Source organism: Parasteatoda tepidariorum, chromosome 6 (assembly GCF_043381705.1).
Source record: "Parasteatoda tepidariorum isolate YZ-2023 chromosome 6, CAS_Ptep_4.0, whole genome shotgun sequence".
NCBI classification, from domain to species: domain Eukaryota; kingdom Metazoa; phylum Arthropoda; class Arachnida; order Araneae; family Theridiidae; genus Parasteatoda; species Parasteatoda tepidariorum.
Window position 1 is genome coordinate 26,782,463 of NC_092209.1, and position 21,121 is coordinate 26,803,583.

A 21,121-nucleotide genomic window follows, 5' to 3' on the forward strand; every position below is an offset into this window, starting at 1 on the left:
TTTTGAAAACTTAAGAGAAGACCTAAACCTCAGACCGATGGCAGCTCATTTTTGTAGTGAAGTAATTTTAACTAAAATACAAAATATTTAATTTCCTTTTATTCCAATTGCATTCCAATTACCAGAAAGAACCACCTTAAAGACCACAATACAAGACGAATGGGAAAAAGGCCGCTAACGGCCCCAGGTGCCCAGATATATTTCGATGATGATAATGATGAAATTCTTTGATATGCCTCTGATCACATTAAAATAGAATTTTAAATCAGGATAACAAATACATAAAATTAATTATTTATTATAAATCATTATTTATATTTTATATATAATTATTGAAAAATAAGCAGTTAGTGATTAACATTGTTAGTAGTTGTATTAGTAAATTGAATCAGAATGAGCCGCAGTAATTCCGCGAAGTATTGGGCCAACCCAAGAAGGTGGAAAAGGGTAATGATGATGGAGGAGCCAGTCAGGGGGATAGAAAAATCATCAAACGATGTCTTGGAGATTATTATAGTAATGGAGAATGGCCTTAGGCCGTCTCTTGCACTTAGGATCATCTGGGTCGTAGTTAGAGGAAGACCATATAAGGGGGTTGAAGTGCCCAGTGCTCTTAAGAAAATTCTTGAGAGAACTATTTTTGTATAACTCAAGAAGGCTAGGCGTACAGGTGTCATTACGAATATTTTTATTCCTGAAATACCAGGGTGAATTTGTGATATTGCGGAGGGTTTTGTTATAAGCACTCTATAAGTACTTTAAGTGGTGAATCATATAAGCATACGAATTATTTAGAAATAGTGGTGGATAAAAATCTACTGAATTGAACTTATTAAACCAAGAATCACAATTGATAAATTACCGCTTTAAAATATATATTTGCTGTCCGGAGCAAGTTGGCATCTCTGAGAACGTTTTGGTGGCGGTCGGGGACCGCTGCAGTGTTTTAATTGCCAGGAATACGGCCACACCGTTGCAATGCAATCTAGATGCATTGCATATCCGTAAATGCGCGGATAATCCCAGATCCTTCCAGTGTCGAAAGGATAGACTCACACCTCCAAAGTGATGCAACTGTGGCAAAAATCACACCGCAAACTACACGGAATGTGAAGCCCACCCGCAGGAAGGGCCTTCCGTGCTGTTGCTTCAACACCAGCTAAATTTGTACACAGACTCGTATCACTTGTGAAAGAGCTCCAAGACCATTTAAAAAGTGAAGTCTTTTACAGAGGATCTTAGGGGAGACCTGTGATGATTTTATTTCCCAATCGAGGACTTATACTTTTCATATTAATATTCAACTCTAAATTTTAGACTTTTAATTTATGTCATAATCAAACATGTGTCAGTTAAATATAGAAATTTAATTAGTGAAATATGTCTCAATTTATGTTAATATTTATTTATGACAGCTTATGTATATATATATTCAAATTATGTTTATACTTATATGTGTTAATACATGTGTCAATTTAGATTCGATGAATCAGATATTCCAATGTTATATTTACATACCTGCCACATACTTACATACCTACCTTTTACGCATTTGGCGTAAAATTTTATTTCTATATTTAAAGTGGTAGTTAAATGTATACTTTCTATATGTTTCTTGCATTTATAAACTTAATTTATAATCTTTTTGACCACCACTATATTTAAAAAAATTAAGCATATATATCAATATGTAATGCTGTTGTACTAGTCCACGCAAACTTTTTCGTAATACAGGGTACTCTTCTGCCGAAAATTGTAATTTGTATTTAATTTTACTACCACTAGGGAAAATTATCCTCGTAGGAATTAAAAGTTTTCAGGTATGTATTTACTCAAGCAAAGCGCTTGTATTTTTGTATTTGCTACCACAAAGATTGCTAATTTCAAAATGTTATTACTTCCAATTCTTTGCAAATTTCCTGATGTATGGGATAGGAGCCGCTACGCGGCACAGGTGTGCAATTTCTGTAAGTAAAGTAACTTTACTGGAACTCACAAAATTCTCTGGGGATACTCGTACATAGTAGCTATTTACACTAATTGCGAATAAAACCAAATTACCGAAGCTCTCATGGTTACATCTCCATCACAGTAACATCAATAAAAGTATTTTTACGAAAAGCTTTGAGCTCTATGAGGGAAGATTAATTTATGTTCATTCACCTAAATTAAAAGTGCTATTGCTTAAATAATCAAGTAGGAAATATTATTAAAAATAAGAATTTCAATTTGTGTCATACTTACCGACCTGCAATAACTTTTCTGTTAACTCAACAGCAGCGCTGAAGTTGTTTAACTGTAATAAAAAATTCCTTTTAATTGACTTCGTTATCCCTTTAAGTCTCAACACATCCCAATTGAAAAAAACAAAACAATTTTAATGCAAAATAAAATATCGTATTTAGCACATAAAATGCATTTCATTATAAACTAAAAATTCATTGTAAAAAGGGTTAGTTGTATTTCTACATTATACAAAATGAATAAAATATATATTGTTGCATTTCTGCAACATTGCGAAAAATTGCGTTAGTATTCAGAAATCTTAAAAATTCTAATTCTATTCATTCATTTTAATTTTAATGTTCAATTAAAGTAATATTTTTGTCAGCAACAATTTGAACTTCAATTCTAAAAATCTCATCAGTATCATCATGGACAGAGCTCCCAAAAACAACGGATCACCCTGAATAACTTTTGATCTAATAGTCGGATCTTTACATTCTTCTTAAGAGAAGGTGATCTTATATGGTAATTAATTAGTGCAAACGATATTTTAAATTATGAAATCTGGCAAAAAATTCACTCTCTCTGAATAAACATACCTTTTTTTAAGCGGATTCGGATATCTGAGTCCTAAAATATAGGGATTAGGCGCAGTCTGGAAAATATTGTCCCAATAGTTTAGACAAGAGAGCGTTAAAAAGTTTCAGTGTTAATTTTACTTTTTGCGCATTTTACCATATCTCGAGAATTTCTTAAAGGAATTAAACATTTTTGAGTGTAATTATAAAATTTATTTATCTAAAGATAATTCCTGCAAAAAATCAATTTTAGTAAATGTTTATTGCTTTTTATTATTTTATTTAATAACAGACGAAAGATTTTGAAGTGTAAGATATAGAATTTTTTACGTCATTTTAAAGTATATAATTATGCATGGCAAATTTGCGCGAACTCGATTTCCTGAGAAATGACATTTGCAAAAAGTCGCGCATTTAAAAAAAAATTCATGCTTTTATAAAATTTCTAAAATACATGTTGTTTTCAAAATTTCTACGAATCTCAGATGTTGGAGGTTTGCGAAATGAAGTAAAAAGAAGTTCAAATGAAATAAAAAGAAATTTTTCAGCTTCTGGAGATCAGATAAAAGTCCCTATTTTACAAGTTTCTTGCTTTAATATGGCGTTAACTTGAACCCGCTACCGACTCTTTAATGTCCGAAAAAATGGACCATTATGGTAGCCGGTGTCTGATTACCTGGGTAGCCATCATGACTGAAGAATCCTCCAAATCTTTGTAAGAGTTTTACTGTTTATGAGAAACAGTTGGCCCAGAGTTGATATTAAATCCACAATACTCGACTTCCGTGGTAAACTCTTAGTTTTCTTACAGTTCCGTCCGAAGTCTCAATTTCCGTGGTAAACTCTCAACTCTTAAGAGTTTTGTTTTCGTTTTTGTTTTAAAAAAAGAAAAAGAAACTGACAGAGTTTAATACTTTATTACTTTATAGAATATTTCATAGAAAGTAACTAATGTAACTAATAAAACTGGAATTAGAGCACATTTTCTAGTTCGGCTTTTTCTTTGTTTACACTGAGAATCAACCTAAAAATGTTTCTTTTACAAGACCATTACTTTTTGTTGTTATTTTTTATTAATTAGTTTTTTTAAAAGAGTTATGTTTGTTTGTTTTTTTAAAAAATAATGAATTCTTCTACTATTTAAATAGGATAATAGAGTTTTATCCGGTTGGCAATCAAGACTACGTGTATGTACACTGAGTTATAATTGTTAACTACAATAGTTTAGCAAAATGTATAGCTGTTGCAACTGAATTTCTAACTAAGTCGTTAATTGCCAGAGTATATAAATAAAGGAAATGAAAGAGTACAAACAGAAAAATGTGCGAAGGCCATGTATTCATAAATGTCAGCTTCATTGGCAGATTTTAGTGGTTGAAGGTCCTCTTCCAATTTTAGCCGCTGCAATGATTCCTCCATCCATAGAAGAGAGCGGTTCCAATCTGCCTGTGAATGGGCGTGTTTTCCAAGTTCAAAGCAGTCTCCAGCTGTAATTAATAAAAAACACAAATTTCAAATTTAAGATGTCAAGAAATATTGTTGGTGACTTACTTATGTTCAGAATATACACTTTTAACAAATTGCACGTGGGTTACTTTTCCAAAAAATATATTGCAGGTGCTATACTTTAAAATTTAAAAAAGTTTTAGGCAAGAGTTTGAGCAAACTTATCTCTATATTTTCTTGCAAAGAGTGTTCAAAAATACTTGTTTATTTATTACCGGTCTTGAAATCTCTGAAAGCTTTAAATTTTATTGATAAGTATGAGAAATAGACAATTGGAAAGTATGAAAAATCACATAAACTAAACACTACTGAAGCTACAAAATAATTCTCACGAAATATTTCCAGAATTTTTTTTTTAAATTATCAAAAAGTAAAGGCGCCTCTTCCATTGTTAAAGGGCAGAGTATACATTCTATTAAAAGTAAACAAGATATAAAAATTTTTTTCACCACTTTAAATAAATTTTTTAAAAAACACAATCCTGGTTTACCAGGGCAGCTGCAGTCACTTTTTATAGGTAGAAGGGGTGTAAAGAAAATAATGAGCAAAAAAATTTATCCACGTGAATCCAGAGATGTCAACTTGCTCCGGACAGCGAATAAATATTCTCGAGTTATAGTTTATTAAATGTGATTCATGGTTTAATAAATTCAATCTATCAAATTTTTATCCACCGCTATTTCTAAATAGTTCGTAGGCTTATATATTCCCCACTTTATCATAGTTATGTCATGGTAGACCCTTTAAAAAATTAGCTAAATTATTCAAGTATTTGCAAATTTTAGTTTATAGTTATTTACCGTTTTTTTTTTTTAAAAATTATTTTGAAGTGTCCGGAGCAGTTGGCATCTCTGCATCTCTATAAATACAACCAGTTTAAAAAAGAGCAATTTTTATAAAAATCTAAAAAATATTAATAATTTGAAAAATTTGAAAAATTATATACAAATTGCTTTAAAATTTTCAATAAATTCTCACCCGTAAGATTACTGGATGGAATGGTTCCTTTTATTTGTCCTCGAGCAAGTGTAGCAGCGTCTAGTAGATAGATTTCTTGAAGTCGAATTAATGCTGCAGCAGCTCCAGATAAATCTTCTTTACTCGGAAAAGCCTTCACTTCGTTTGTTATATTTTGAATAACCTCTGAAATTAATTTAAAAAATGGAACCCTTAAAAATAATCTTGAAATTGGAAATTAACGCCACGCTCCGGAGCTCATTTTATAAAAAAATTATCATTTATAATATACTAGCTGAATACCCATTCTTCGCACGGGGTGAATAAAAAAAAATCAAAACTGATAGACATATACCAAACAGCAAAAGATGGAAGATCCAGATGAATGACATTTTTAGGGCAATTAATAAATTGGAGTGAATAACATAAAATGATTGCGTCAATATGGGTATGTTTAATGTAACAGAACTCTTTTTGTTTTCACTTTCATCTTAATTTAACTAATCCATATTAGTTTTTAGTATGATTCTTATTTCAAATTAGACAGTGGTAAATAAAACAAAGCAAAGAATGATTAATCTCACATTCTAATAAATTGGTAATAAAATATTTAGGATACACCTTATTTTTTCGTTCTGAAAATATGTAAATACAATTAAATACTTAAATACATGCAATAAACTAATTTTTGATCAAATAAAGCTATAAGCTGGCAATTATCACTGATGTTATCTTTAAAATATGTGAAAACTTGAATCGTTTAATTTAAAACAATGGCAAACGCTTAACCAATCAGAAAAATCCATTTCGTTTTTCGCTCATCCCGCTAGAACGGTTTGTCGTAAAATGTTCTAAACGTCAACAGTGACCTTCCTCGTGCTTTAAACTATCAACATGCCTATTTTTATAGTTTTCGGTCAGATGGTTTAGAAGTCTGTAAAAACATCCGCAGACATTCATTTTGATATATATAGATTGTATTGTTAAATTTAAAAGTATGTACTAAAAGAATTCTCATTACAGGATAGTTAAGTCTTATGTAATTGCTTCAATCCTTTGCACTGTGAAAAAAAATCACCAATCTAAAAGTAAAAAACATTATGTATTAATTTATCGATTAATGTAATTATAAAAATTTATGTCTTTATAATTATTAACCACAGTACTATGTGCTTTTAAAAGATTAAAAATACTGCGTGTTGTTTTTGAAATTATTAAATGCTTACCTTGATTCAAACAGTATTTAGAAACACGTGGAGTGCAGAGCGCTTATTATCTTTACACATGGTAGTAACAACAATCAATGAAGATTATATTTAATTAATCAAAAATATGATTTTGAGCATAAAATTTACTACTACTCTAAATATTAAGGAAAACTCTCGTGGTGGAGATATGAGGTGGAGATATTTAATCTTTTGTGCTTCACTGACACCTATTTCAGAGGGCTACCAAATTAGAACTCTATATCTTCTATAAAACTAATTTCTATAAAATTATTCTATTGGTAACTATGACCTATGTTTATTTTTAAATGTATTAACTTTAATTCATTTAAAAATCATACCTGCCAACTTTCATTCTTTCCGAGAATGGATTTTCAGAGTAATTGTAAAACAATCAACGAAAAACAATCTGACTCGAAAATATATTTATATTTTGATCCCGTTGAAATTCGCTTGGGCATGGATTATTATGCTTTGATATATTTATTGTAATTATNTGGCTTTTAAGTCTGGTTTTATTTAATTGCAACTTGATTCTGATTTTGTACGAATGCTTTTCTGAATCACCCGTCCCCAAGGGGTTAAAGAAAACTCTCTTGGCGGAGATATGAGGTGGAGATATTTAAACTTTTGTGCTTCACTGACACCTATTTCAGAGGGCTACCAAATTAGAACTCTATATCTTCTATAAAATTATTCTATTGGTAGATATGACCTATATTTATTTTTAAATGTATTATCTTTAATTCATTTAAGTGGTGCGAATAATTCAAAAGTTCATATGAAACGTGGTGAAGCATTTTGAATGTTGGATGATGATCACTTCTTTGGAGTGCGGTCCTGTTTTATAATGTCTACGAAGCATATCGGAAGAGGTGGAAAAAGAGGGTGTAACTCTACCAGGCCAACCATTAAGTACACCCAAGAAGAGTTCTGCAGTACTTTCTACATTGATCCAATTGTGATAGAAGAAATCGAAGCGGGATGCCGCAAGTGCACCGATAAAGCCATTCTCAGAGACAACAACATAGACAGAAAGCTGAAAATTTATAGTGAACAACATGATGAGCTCCTGAGATTGAAGATCCTAATGCCCCCGACTAATTTTGATGAACTTTTATCAACTCAGAAAGCCTTTCTAGACTTCAGATACACGATCAAATACCTATAACAGAGCAAACTTAAGCAGCTAGCTGAAAACCCTACCAAGACTAAAGAGACCAGCACAGATTTGCCTCAAAAAGTTGTTTTCACGGCTACTAAAACCTCTTGTGCTACATCCCAGCCTGACTCCACCCCAACCAAGCAACCCGAGCCTACACTCAACATTAACCCCTTGGGGACGGGTGATTCAGAAAAGCATTCGTACAAAATCAGAATCAAGTTGCAATTAAATTAAAAACGGTAACTTAAATGTAGTCGTTACTAATTCGACAGACTTACTTTGCTTTTATTTTAATTATTGTTAGTTTAATCATATATATAATTAAATTCAAAGTATAACTAAATAGTTTTATTTTGAACAAAGTAATCGTGAATTAAATAAATCAAAAAATTATAACTCCGCCCACAAATAAACTGCTAAAGAAATACTTTGATTACCAGTTTTATCTTCCTACCCTGATTTATACGGTTTTTTGCTGTCACGTATTTGTGACAGTCGGCGCGAAAGGGTTAAAGACTCTTGCAATTCTACTCCCATTACCTCACCGGCAAAGGAAAAATTCAAGATACTCTTTGCAGACAATGAAGCTCCCGAACCTGCGCCTGCTCCTCCGGCGGAGGCAGCGACAGCACCCCCCGCCTGCTAAATATGTGAAATTCTTGTTTCGAGGTTTCACTAACTCAACTACGTCTACAGACCTAGAGAAGGACTTAGAAATTTCTGGACTTTTTCCCACCAAGATTATCCCAATGAAGATAAAAACTGACGAAAAAGACAGACCACTAAAAGACTCTCTGAATTTTATCGTGATTTGTAAAGGCGAAAATAACATTAGAGTAAAACTCAAGAATACCACACAGGTCTACTGTCATCGACGAATCAGGATCAAGCTTTTCCGCGGTGGGCGTGGCCAAGTCCAGTGCTTCTGCTGCCAAAAGTTCGGTCATACCCAGCGCACCTGCAACAACGAGGCCCGATGTGTGAAATGCGCCGGGAAACATAGAAGTTACCTCTGCTCCAAGGACAGATCATCACCTGCAACATGTGCAAATTGTGGTGATGCCCATACAGCTAACTACTCAAAGTGCCCTTCCAGACTACTTAAAAGGCCTTTCAAACAAGTCAACAATTCCAGACCCAAGGGAAAAGACGTCGCCCTAGCTGCTAGACTCTTATTACTCCTCACAGAACTGGAAAATCTTATTAAAAATGAAGAAGTCTTCAATTTATTGATCGGACTTATAAAATCCAGAGCTCCTGAAACAACATCTACCAACATAGCATAGACCTCCTGCCATCGGCTAATCAGCAACCAGTATTCACGAAACCACGCGCCCATGAACCTTTTTTGTTTTTTTTCTAAGATCACAGCTCGTTGTGGTCTTATATTTTTTCTACTTTCAGATCCACCAGTGACTGAATCATCATTTCAGAACTATCCAAGATCGATGAATGGGTTAAAGCCGCTTCGCGGCTGTGTACCCAGGTTCTAGCTATTTCTACCATTTTGAATGTTGGCAAAATTTCTAAAAATTCTGAAAGCTTTGGTTTTAATGTGTTTACCTCTTAATGAAATATTTTGCAAAAGCACAAGCATCCTGATTATACTGTGGCTTCGTAAGTCACCACTCTAAAAAATTCCTCGTAGGAGATATTATTAAAAATTATGTGAATTATATAAAAGCGTTGTACTAAGTAGGTTACTCAGAGTGCAAAAACTTAGAATTCTAAAAAATTATTATTAATATTGTGAATTATGATCGTTACTGGTTGATATATCAAAAATTTCATTTTCCCTTCAATTTAAAATAAAACATTTCACAATTCACCTCTACTTTCAGAACTATCCACAATTCTATTGGTTGTTTCCCAGTCAGCTGATAATCGCTTCACCAATAAGTATGCGTTAACAGGATTCGACAAAAATGTTTCGACGTCCTCATTGGCTGCATTATAAAGATCTGCATATTGCTGACTTAGCCTAAAGTATAAAAGAATTATTTTTCTGCATTATTGCAATAATTCAATCTAAAATAAATCTAATTATCGCTTATATTTTTCATGCTTAAAATAATAGGTAATAACGTCGGTAATTTATCCATTTAGTACAATGATAAAGATATATTTTGAATTGAAGAAAAATAAACAATGGAAAAAATTTTTGCAGATCACTTAAATGCAATAAATGTAAGAATATTTTAATAATTAAGTTTTAATGTTAGACAAAATAGCGTGCAAAAGTTAAATTATCAGCATAAACCTGTTTCTGATGCGTTTTGCATCGGAAATTTCTTTTCTTCAAATCAGAAAATAAAGCTGCAGCACATGCGTTTAATTATGTAAGTACTGCTGCTTTTTTCATGCCGGGACATTTTTAAATCAAAGCAATATTTGTAGCCTAGCATTTAATGGGTTGAGCAACTTCGCTTACATAATTTTGAGACATTCAGTAGTACGCTAAAATAGTTAAAATGGTTGTAAAATTTAGGTCAAAACATGTATTTCATCTGTCTCAAATTTGTTACAACATTTAAACATTTTTTAACTAATTATTAACACTGACGATTTAATGATTTTGTCTGAATATTTTTTCAGAGATTTTAGCATATTGTTCTATCAATCAACAATAAGAACCAAGCATTCTTTCCTTCATTCCTTAAATCTGTACTAAGTTAACCCTTTGCACTCGAGAGGTGACTGTCAGTCACCACTATCAGTCAAATTACCCACCACTCTAAATCTAAAATTTTTTCGACTTAATGTTTAGTTGCCACTTCATTCAGTGGTCTGAAGGTATTATAAGGTGAGTTTGTAAAAAAATCTTTCAAAATGTTAGTGGTTGGGTCACTTTTTTTAACAGCTGAAAGAACCTCGAGTGCAAAGTGTTGAAAAATTACTGTTCCTAGGTTCTTAAGCCTCGCCTATTTTAAGGACTTATTCATAAGTAATCGCCTGTAACTATTTTCCAGCTAAGCGGTAGTGAATTCACAACTAATATAATTTTACTGGAGCCGATCAGATCGAAAACTGCATCGCAAATTATTGATGATTCTACCTACTTGTAATGTAGCAGCTAATGTGGGACAAAATTTTCGACCTAAATATAGCTACTAATTTGGGACGGAGGGAGTATAAAATTTTAACCCCTTTCAGAGTATATAGAGCAATCGCTTTCTTATGAGGAGACCCATGTTCGAATTCCGTTGATAGCAGGTCAATTCATATCCTACTCCGAATTTGCTTATGAAAAACCTCCTGAATGATAAGGAATAATGAGATAAAAATCGCTTGACGTCTGGCTAATTGTAAGTGGATTTCCTAGTATTTTAAAAACGAACATATTTATGTCCATTATCCGAAATACGCATTTCGGGCTTTGTCCAAAATTAAACGTTAACTTAATGGGAAAGTATAAAGCATTTGTATAAATAAATTTTACTAATATTAGAAACACAAAATATAGATATAGGAAACATATGAGTCGCTCAGGAGCCAATGCGGTTAAGTCCAAAACACAACAATTGAGAAAATTAATGTTTTTTGATACATTAGTTTTTAAAATTCCTGGTTTATTAATTTAATTAGAAAAGTGTATAAACTCTTTTTTNTAATGCAGGAAATTCTGAAAGTTTTAGAATGCATGGCTATTAGCATTAGCATGTGTAATAGTTCCAATTAATAGTTTCCGCATGCACAAGCGAATTTCTACAGAATCAAAATATAAATATATTTTTGAGTCAATTTGTTTTTCGTTTATTGTTTAACAACTACTCTGAAAATCCGTTGTCGGAAAGAGTGAAAGTTGGCAGGTATGATATAATTTAATGGAGCCGATCACTTCGAAAACTGCACCAGAATTTATTTATGATTCTACTTACTTGTAATGTAGCAACTTATGTGGGACAAAATTTTCGACCTAAATATAGCTACTAATTTGGGACGGAGGGAGTATTAACTTTCAACCCCACTCAGAGTATATAGAGCAATCGCTTTCTTATGAGGAGACCCATGTTCGAATTCCGTTGATAGCAGGCCAATCGATATCCTACTCCGAATTTGCTGACAAAAAATCTTCTGAATGATAAGGAATAATAAGATAGAGATCGCTTGACTTCGGGTTAATTGTAAGTGGATTTCGTGGTATTTTTTAACATAAAAGTGGAAAAAAATTATTCTCCGTTCGAAATTATTGATGATTCTACCTACTTGTAAAGTAGCAGCTAATGTGGAACAAAATTTTCGACCCGAATCTAGCTACTAATTTGGGACGGAGGGAGTATTAACTTTCAGCCCCATTCAGAGTATATAGAGCAATCGCTTTCTTATGAGTAGATCCATGTTCGAATTCCGTTGATAGCAGGCCAATCGATATCCTACTCCGAATTTGCTGACAAAAAACCTTCTGAATGATAAGGAATAATAAGATAGAGATCGCTTGACGTCGGGTTAACTGTAAGTGGATTTCTTACTATTTTGTAACATAAAAGTGGAAAAAAATTATTCTCCAGTTTTTTAAATAAAAACGCGCATAGTTATGTCCATTATCCAAATTACGCATTCCGTGCTTTGTCGAAAATTAAATGTTAACTTAATCAATGGGAAAGTATAAAGCATTTGTTTAAATAAATTTTGCTAATATTAGAAACACAAAATATAGATATAGGAAACATATGTGTACAAAACAGAAAACATGTCAGTTTGTTTCACTTGGTGGAAAACACTTTTCCAATGGTAGCAAAATTTGGGTTTAAATATTTTGTTCTTTAGTTTTGTAAATTTAAAGGAAAAAAAAATGATTTTGTGAACCATTGATATTAAATAATTTAAACATTTATGTAAATTGCCGCTTCTATTTTATGTTCAAGGGGGTAGTTTCAAAAATGNGTAGTTTCAAAAATGATCTCAAAATTAAACAAAACTTAGTGTCTTATACTTTATTAAAATATTTTGCTGTAAACGAGCAGTTGGCAACTAATAGCTATAATGGCTTTCAATTAAAAAAGTTTAAATGTCTTACCATTTCACCTTTTGTAGTCTTTCTTCTTCAATCTTTAAATAAGTGTTTAAAGAGTTTACAACTTTCTCTTCGGTTTGCAGTAATTTTTCTAATTCTGCTATTGCAGTGAAAAACTCGGACAGTCCTACACGAAAGCAACAGGAGAGGATGATTGTGATGAGTTGGGGGAAATGACACTTCATGGCGTATTATCTGAAAAGAAAATATAAGAAATGAAGGATTTTACTTGAAATAATACAACTAGTTTTGAAAATATTCAGTACGATTGCAATATTTAGTTGAAAATGCTTTTTTAATTATTGTGGTATTGAAAAAGAAAATCAGCTTTTAACTTCGTACACTCATTTATATGAGGCAAATTTTTTTTTATGTGGAGTCAGTATGAATGTGTTTCCATTGTTTTGATCATCCATTGTTTTGATTTGTATTGTTTAATCTTTTTTCCCCTGTAGTTCAGGTAGCCAAAAATCAAATCAAAAGGCAAATATTTATTTCGCCAGTATGGTAAATACTGGCAAAATAAATATTTACCTTTTGATTTGAAATCTTTGCACATAGCTTTTCAAAGAGGTAGAAAATAGAAGAAAATATACATTTTGCTTAACCAAACAAGAGAAATATCTTTTTGTTGCTGGGTATTAAGGGGTTAAAATTTATCAGAACTATGTTCTCTTCGCGAGATTGTTAACTGTACACGAATCTCTCCATTCAGTTTAAAGCTTAATAATAAAAGTTCTTACACTAATTAATACATAGTTATAACCAATTCGATAAATTATCACGTTGCATGCCATGGGGGGTCACCGGTGACCGGCGAAGCCAAGATTATAATTCGACACATAATTCGAGTATGTAACACATATATCGAGTAATTTTTTATTTTTCTTATTTTATTTTCGTTACTAAAATGGCTTGAAGAAATTAATGCTATATCGAACACACAAAAATAGTTTTATTTATATACACAGAGATGCCAACTTGCTCCATACAGCGAATAAATATTTTCAAGTGGTAGTTTATTAATTGTGATTCTTGGTTTAAAAAATTTAATTTAGTAGATTTTTATCCACCACTATTTCTAAACAATTCGTAGATTTATATAATTCACCACTCTTTTTAAATAATATTTACTCAGATATGACCAGACCCTCCAACTTATGAGGATTTTGAAAATAATTCTTTCTAGTGGTAGCGAACCAAAGTAGAAATTTTTAAAGCAAATGGATCTCTCATAAAACTTTTATCAGAACTTAAGAATCTAGCCATATGGCCTGCACTTTTATAAGTAATAGTTGACAAGTTACACTAAAATTAATTTTTTTTAAATATTAAGACATTAATTTTGCTCCCGTCAGAAAAGAAGATTTCTGAAACTACGGAAATTCCGTAGCAGTTGGAGGGTATGTATGACTATAATTCTACAGCGGCTTCACAGCCACCACTCGAATCTCTTATTTACCAGTGCCATTAGTCTCAATTATTTTAACAGACTAGATGAAGGAGTGAGATGCCCGACGACAAATCCTATCAAGTCAAGTTAAATAATGTTGTGCGAAAATCTAAAAAGAAACTAGCAAAATCTGTCAAATTTTCAAATTTATTATGTGGTTATTTACCGTTTGGCCAGACGGGCAAGCCATGTAAAATTGGCGTGGCATTCAACGGTTAAAAAAAAAAAATTCTTTTGTGGGACAATGGCAGGGAAGAATTGGAGCAAAATACAGCGGACATTTATTTTGCACCAATGCTGGGTTGCCATGTGCGATTATAAATGCAAAGAGTGGTGCTTAATGAAATCAAAAACATTTTAAAAATGGTTAAATTGGCAACTTTTTAAAGCTTTTTTTCATTTTACAATTGAAAAGAATTTTTTTAGCATGAATAATTGGAAATTTAAGTCATAGTGGCAGATACAATTAATTAATTTAAGGTATAATAAATGAATAAAAATAAATTGAGTTTCTACCACTTTTTCTCTTTTTAGTCACAAGTAACATCCTTGCTCATGGAAAAAGTGCTTAAGGGAAAATGGTGGTAGCAGGTTTGTATATAAATTAAATGGATATATTATTCAGCTAGCTAGTAAATTTTTTAATAAATGCAATAACTGCTTGATTTGAAAAAAAAAAGATATAAGAATTTAACACTAGGTTTACGGACGTTTCTTATATACCTATCTCTACGAAGACGCGTCACTTTGACGTATGAACGAATACATATAACAGCACTTACAGAGATACCAACTTGCTCTGGACAGCAAATATATATTTTAAAGTGGTAATTTATCAATTGGGATTTTTGGTTCACTAAATTCAATTTAGAAGATTTTTATCTACCAAAATTTCTAAATAATTCGTATGATTATATAATTCAAAACTTTATTTTTGCAAAATTTACTCAGTAGTTATTTATTTACCATTTTTTTTAAAAAATTATTTTGCCGTGTCCGGAGCAGTTAGCATCTCTGCACTTAGAAAGCATATCAGTATATATTTATGAAATATTCTAGTATTTTATTTTTCAATACTCGAACTAAGCAATTGAAACCTTCGAAATCTGACACTGTGAGATCAATTGACATTCTGCGTTTGTTCTTTCTTTTACTGTTTATCGTTTGTTTCATTTGAGATAACGATATCGGATAACGGATCGAAGTATTGTCGGTACATTCCTATTTATTATTGATGTGATGTTTGCATATTTACTCAAAATTTTGTCTAAATTACGAAAGCGTCAAATTGACGCATATCCGTAGAGTTAGGTATACCACATAGAGAATTTTAACATTTCAACGCTTTTGAAGAAAATAGACTTCAATATATATTTGCCACGATCAATGGATAAAAGTCATTACAAGAGACAAAATAAAAATGCAAACGGGCTTTGTAACTTTCCTTATAAAATTCGAAATGCGTCAAAATGACACGTCCTGTAATCCCAGTGTTAAGAATGTAGCTAAATATGTAAGAAGTGAAAAAAACTCAATTCATCTTTAATTTATTTAATTCATATAATTATTCAATCATAATTTATGACTGAGTAATTATATGAACTCATAACTACCACGATAACATACGTTGTAAATCATTTATATTTAAAATTAAAAAATTCATTATCACTTTCAATAAAAAACTAAAAATACTTGAATAAAAAAAGGCGGTCAATTTTCAGAGTTTTTTAAATAGGTTTTTGTTAATTATTAATCACCACCCCTTCGTTTTTAGTCGTCTGTGGAATCCCTGTGCACACCACAAGCTACATAATTTTAAATAACTAATATAGTTTGGTTGATACGAGCTTTATTCTTTCCGATTGTATGTGCTAAGTATAAAATGTTTGAGCTACCTGGGAAAAAGAGATCTTCTAAAATGGGATTTAAAGAGTTAAATCTTCAGAAGGATCTCGTAAAAACGTGTTAGACTGAGTTTTTTTTTTCTTTTTCTAGAATCTTAGTGATGACAACTGCTCCGGAAGCGGCAATATATTTTAGAAAAATAGGAGCGAGAACTACCAACTAAAACTTGCAGATTTTCGGTTGAAGTTGCCTACTTTTTACCTACAGGCCGGCCAACTACTACGCTTTTTGTTAAATATTTTATAGAGCAGTTGATATTTAAAAGCCAAAGCTTTCAGAATTTTGCTAATATTTTAAACGTGTCACCACGATGTAGCTGAAACAAAGTTGCGTAGCATATGTTCTTTTAAATTATTTATGATTAGTGGTGTGGAAAATAAGTTCAATTGAATAAAACATATCATACTAAAACGCAAACTTAAGTACTACTAGAATAAATTTTTATAAAAGACGTTGAAAGTTGGTAGTCCTATACAATGTTCAACATGACTTAACTGAAACAAAATGGCGCATTACATAAACCTATAAATTATTTAGAAGTAGCGTTGACTGGATAAGGCAGATAAGGACGCTCCGCTATATCAGAACAAGTAGGCAGGTATGTATAGACAATTCATGTCTGCCAATTTTAGCAAAAATTTTTTTGCATTCATGCCAGATTCTTGTTTTTACAAATTTGACTTAATATATTTTTAACTACCACTACATTTAAAAGTTTAAAGATATGTAAGGAGTACCAGCTATCTGATTTAAAGTGTTGGGCAGCTTTGCTGCCCAGGTGCCGAATACAATCAAAACACTAGGACTTAAAGTGTTTTCACTCATGGCTACCACAAAATGCATACGTGCCAACTTTTAATCTTTTCGAGGATGATTTTCCCCAGTGGTAGTAAAAGGAAACATTCGTTGTATTTTGAGGCAACATCTGCGGATTAACACATCAAAATTCCTTATTATTATACATACTTAATTTTTTAAAAAATAGTGGTGATCAAAAAGATCATAAATTTAGTTTGTAAATGCAAGGAATATATAGAGAGCATACATTTTACTACCACTTTAAATATGGAAATAAAATTTTACGCCAAATGCGTAAAAGTTGGCAGGCATGATAATGCTAAATAATTCACGATGTATCAGATTTTTATTATTTTGGCGGTACACGTAACGTTGCCAAGTAACCTTGGCTTCAGTTTGTTGGCCCAGCTAGCATAACTAAAGAAGAAGTTTTACAGTGTTTCAAGGGACGGCGAAAGATAAATTAATTATTTGTGTCTACCACTAGGAAAAAGCTTTTTTGAAGTTAGTAACTGTTGGCAGGCATAAAATGTAATGTTTCAATCAGCTGGGATACGTGATCTTTTCTGATGAGAAACGTGTTTAGATACCTTTTATTAAGTAAAAAAGTTTCATAAACTCTTCAGACCTTAATGGAATACGTGTTCTATTTAAATAAGAAATCCGTTTCAATACGTCTAATAAAAATTCAATTAATTTTCATGATTATTTTCCGAATCGTCACAACCTATGTTAAACAACCAGCTGCAATACGTGATTCTTTTTAATGAGAATATGTTTTAGTATCTCAAATAAAAATATTCAATTAACATTTCGTGATTTTTTTCCTAATACACGCGAAGCAGCCTCTCCGTCGTCCAACTGGGTTACATAATCTTTTATAACCTCATCGGGAAGGGTGCGAGTCATAAATGTATTCAGAATCAGAATCAAGATAGAAAAAATAAAAAGTGGTAGTTAAAATTTAGGTATGACTATTTTTTATTTATTTTTGCTTTAATTCTAACGTATCAAAAAATGTTAGTTCAATGTGTAATATAATTTTATTTAAACTAAATAGTAGTGATTTCAATGAATTAAACTATTATTACCCCACCCACAAATGAACTGCTAAATAAATAGTTTTATTTTCTTTTTTTTTAACCTGATTATCGTCTCCCTGAACATGCATATATGAAAACTCATCAGCGTCCAGCAAGTAAATTAAAAAGAAAGAGAGAGAAAGAAGCGACTATACGAATGTTTGAAAACTTTTCAAATTAATATTCTTAGAACAGATATCCCTTGCAGGGTTTCTCTAGCGGAAATGATATTTTTAAAAAGAGGTGAGTTTTCTGTTCTTCTTTCTATTTTTTGCTACCAGTTCTTTAGTTTCGGCGGCCGATGGTCACCTTACATATATGACTCGCTCGAATAGAAGAGATTAACACGTTCACGCCGGGGTGACCCACCGGTGGGTCACGCTAGATTTTCTCATCTTGGCAGAGCACTGGAGTAAAAACTGGTAACGATAAATTTCATTTTTTTTAGTTTTTTTCCGGAAATAATAAAAATCCATAACTACCAATTGTTTTTAAGGATGCAATTTTTATATTGAATTGCATCTTCGCCGTGATAAATTTCGTTACAGTGAATTGTTATTGTTGAGAATAGATTAGCTCCTCCCTAATATTATCTGATATTGAAATAGTTCTTCTACCAGTAATTTCTCTTTTCCCGTACCAGTATTCTCACTTTTCCAGGCGTGAACGTGTTAATGAGAAAGATATAGATCTTCACTTGAAAAAAGAAACACCAAGAAAGTAATCTTGCAACATTTCTCAAAGAAAAAAAGAAAAGAAAACATTTCCAAAAATCACATTTCAATCGGTTTCTTGCACAGTGTTGCAAGTTAATACCCGGTTTCCATAAAAATAATTAAATCTTATTTATTTATTTGGTTCAACATTTCCCAGGCAAGCTAATTTGCTCCGGACAGTAGATAAATATTTTTGAGTGGCCGTCTTTTATTCTATGATTCTTGGTTTAGTAAATTCGATTTATGCTCGACTCGATCTTTACCAGGGCTGACAGCCTATGTATACCAAGACGGATAAAAGCAAGAACTGGTACGAAAGGCATTTCATTCTAGCATATTTTTTCGATAAACATTAAATTTCTGTAATTACTGAGATCATTTTTATAATTATATCATGTATATAAAACTGCTTCTTTTCTGAAAGATAGTAGAAAATGTTTACACCTCTCGAAAGCAAGTTAAAACTGAAATGGTTATATTACCAGCCTTACCGTTTTGTCTCCACCCATGGCCTTTACTTCTGAATAGTTCAAAAGCTTATCTGATAACTACCTTCGTACAGTTTTAAGCCTTGTTGAGCCTTTTTTTTTTAAAAAAAATTGACAAATTTAACCGGAAATTTGCGAATTTTAGTTTGTTGTTCACTACCGTTTTATTAAAATATTTCATCGAATCCGGAGCAGTTATCATCTCCGATATCCATTCATACGTTAAACATAAACTGCAATGAAAGATAAATGAACCTCATCTGGTGTTAAAACTGTTAATTATTTGATTAAGCTTGAATTAATTTATTTATTCAATAAAGCGGACGCAAATATCCTGTCACGTTTTTTCAATTCTCTGCTTATTAAAGCCTCTTGGCAAGAAAACTTGCCTGTTTTTTTATCAGAAAACATAAGAATTGATTACATAAGTATTTCATTCTTAATTTTATCTTGGCAATGCAAGACACGTTTATCCACCATGATATCTTAGAAATATAAATTTTAATAAAGTTATTTATTATGCTCAATGCCCTTTTGTTCCCAGGACTCCCTTGGTTCTTGAAACATTTTAGTAGTGGTAGTAAATTAAGGTTCATGCTAAAATATATTTCTTATTTTAACATACCGCTTAATAGTTAAGCTGGAATTATCACGCAGATATACTTTTTTCGGAAAACAATTTTACCACTCTTTAAAATTTACAAGGCTCGTGAGAACCCTGTGCTTGGGACAGCGGATTTCGAGTGGTATTTTCGAGTGGTAGTCTTTTAATTTGAAATGTTAGTCATAGAGTGGTAATTACGATTGAGTAATTAAAGGGGAACTGCGCAGACTACTTATGAAAAACAGTGTGGAGGCTTTCTGTTGTAGATGATGACTAGTCGCCATTCACCAGATTACACTAGTCCTCTAGTCGATCTATAAGCCGCCAATCACCCAATTACCTCCTTATACCTAACGCAAAAAATCTTAGTCGTCCTAGGGCAAATTAGTTAGATGAGGAAGTCAGATGCCCGCTTCGCTGGCAGGCATTTCGCAAAGTAACATATCAAGTTAAGCACAATTCGCGACAAAATCTCTTAAAGTGGCGTATCACATAAAGCCTTCGAATTATTTAGAAGTGGAGAGTAAAAACCCTATAAATCGAAATTTTTAAACAAAAAATAAATACTTTAAACGACCCAAGTAGATATCTCTTCCTGTTAACTACCACTTTAAAATTAAAAAAGTATTTGGCTTGAACTGATGTTTGTTACGAAGTTTCGAAAATTCTCCAATAATGTCTGTAAATAAGTACCTATGTATATTTTGAAATCATGCCTGTATATAATAACCATCTTTAAATTGATTGTAGTACAAAATGTTTTAATTTATCAAGCAAAACGCTTGACTTTTAGAAATAGCTACCATACTGTTGCTAAAATCAAAATGTCTTTAAATCAATGTATATAATATTTCATGATGTATGGGATAGGGGCCGCTGCGCGGTCCAGGTGCCCAGTTTTTGCGAAATAAAGAAAGAAAGAAAGAAAGAAGAAAGAAGGAAAGTTTCGAAAATCTAAATTTCAGATTTTTTGAAAAAACCATAAATTGTGACACCGCAGGATTCAACAAAATTTTTACTTTTGAAAACTTAAGAGAAGACATAAACCTCAGGCCGATGGCAGCTTACTTTTGTAGTGACGTAATTTTATCTAAAATTCAAAATATTTAAATTCCTTTTACTCCAATTGCATTACCAGAAAGAACCACCCTAAAGATCACAATTCAAGACGAATGTGAAAAAGGCCGCTAATGGCTCCAGGCGCCCAGATAAATATTGATGATGATGATGATGAAGTTTCGAAAATAAAGGGCCGCAAGGCCTCAGACGCCCAGTTCCATTACAACAAGCAAACGAAAAAGTTTTGAAAGTGTAGATATTAATCTTTCAAGACATTGAACTTCAATCTGAGCAAAGTCAGCCCGATTTCATGATTAACCAATGCGATTATTTTCTCAGAAGTC

The 21,121-nt window shown here is 32.0% G+C and overlaps 1 protein-coding gene across 2 annotated transcripts in view; it reads right to left on the minus strand.

Annotated features, from left to right (window-relative positions):
- Nucleotides 1-21,121, minus strand: part of LOC107437101 (prolyl 4-hydroxylase subunit alpha-1-like) — a 168,249-nt gene that overhangs the window by 13,677 nt on the left and 133,451 nt on the right. Inside the window, exons 2-6 of one of the 2 annotated variants that reach the window (XM_071182125.1) lie at nt 12,676-12,867; nt 9,488-9,639; nt 5,289-5,453; nt 4,119-4,291; nt 2,245-2,296 (exon numbers count right to left, since the gene is read on the minus strand). The exons of the other annotated variant lie outside the window; for it this stretch is intronic. Of the exons in view, the coding sequence (XP_071038226.1) occupies nt 2,245-2,296; nt 4,119-4,291; nt 5,289-5,453; nt 9,488-9,639; nt 12,676-12,857 (724 nt within the window). The 5' untranslated portion in view covers nt 12,858-12,867. The remainder of the gene's footprint in view (nt 1-2,244; nt 2,297-4,118; nt 4,292-5,288; nt 5,454-9,487; nt 9,640-12,675; nt 12,868-21,121) is intronic. 2 annotated transcript variants of the gene reach the window in all.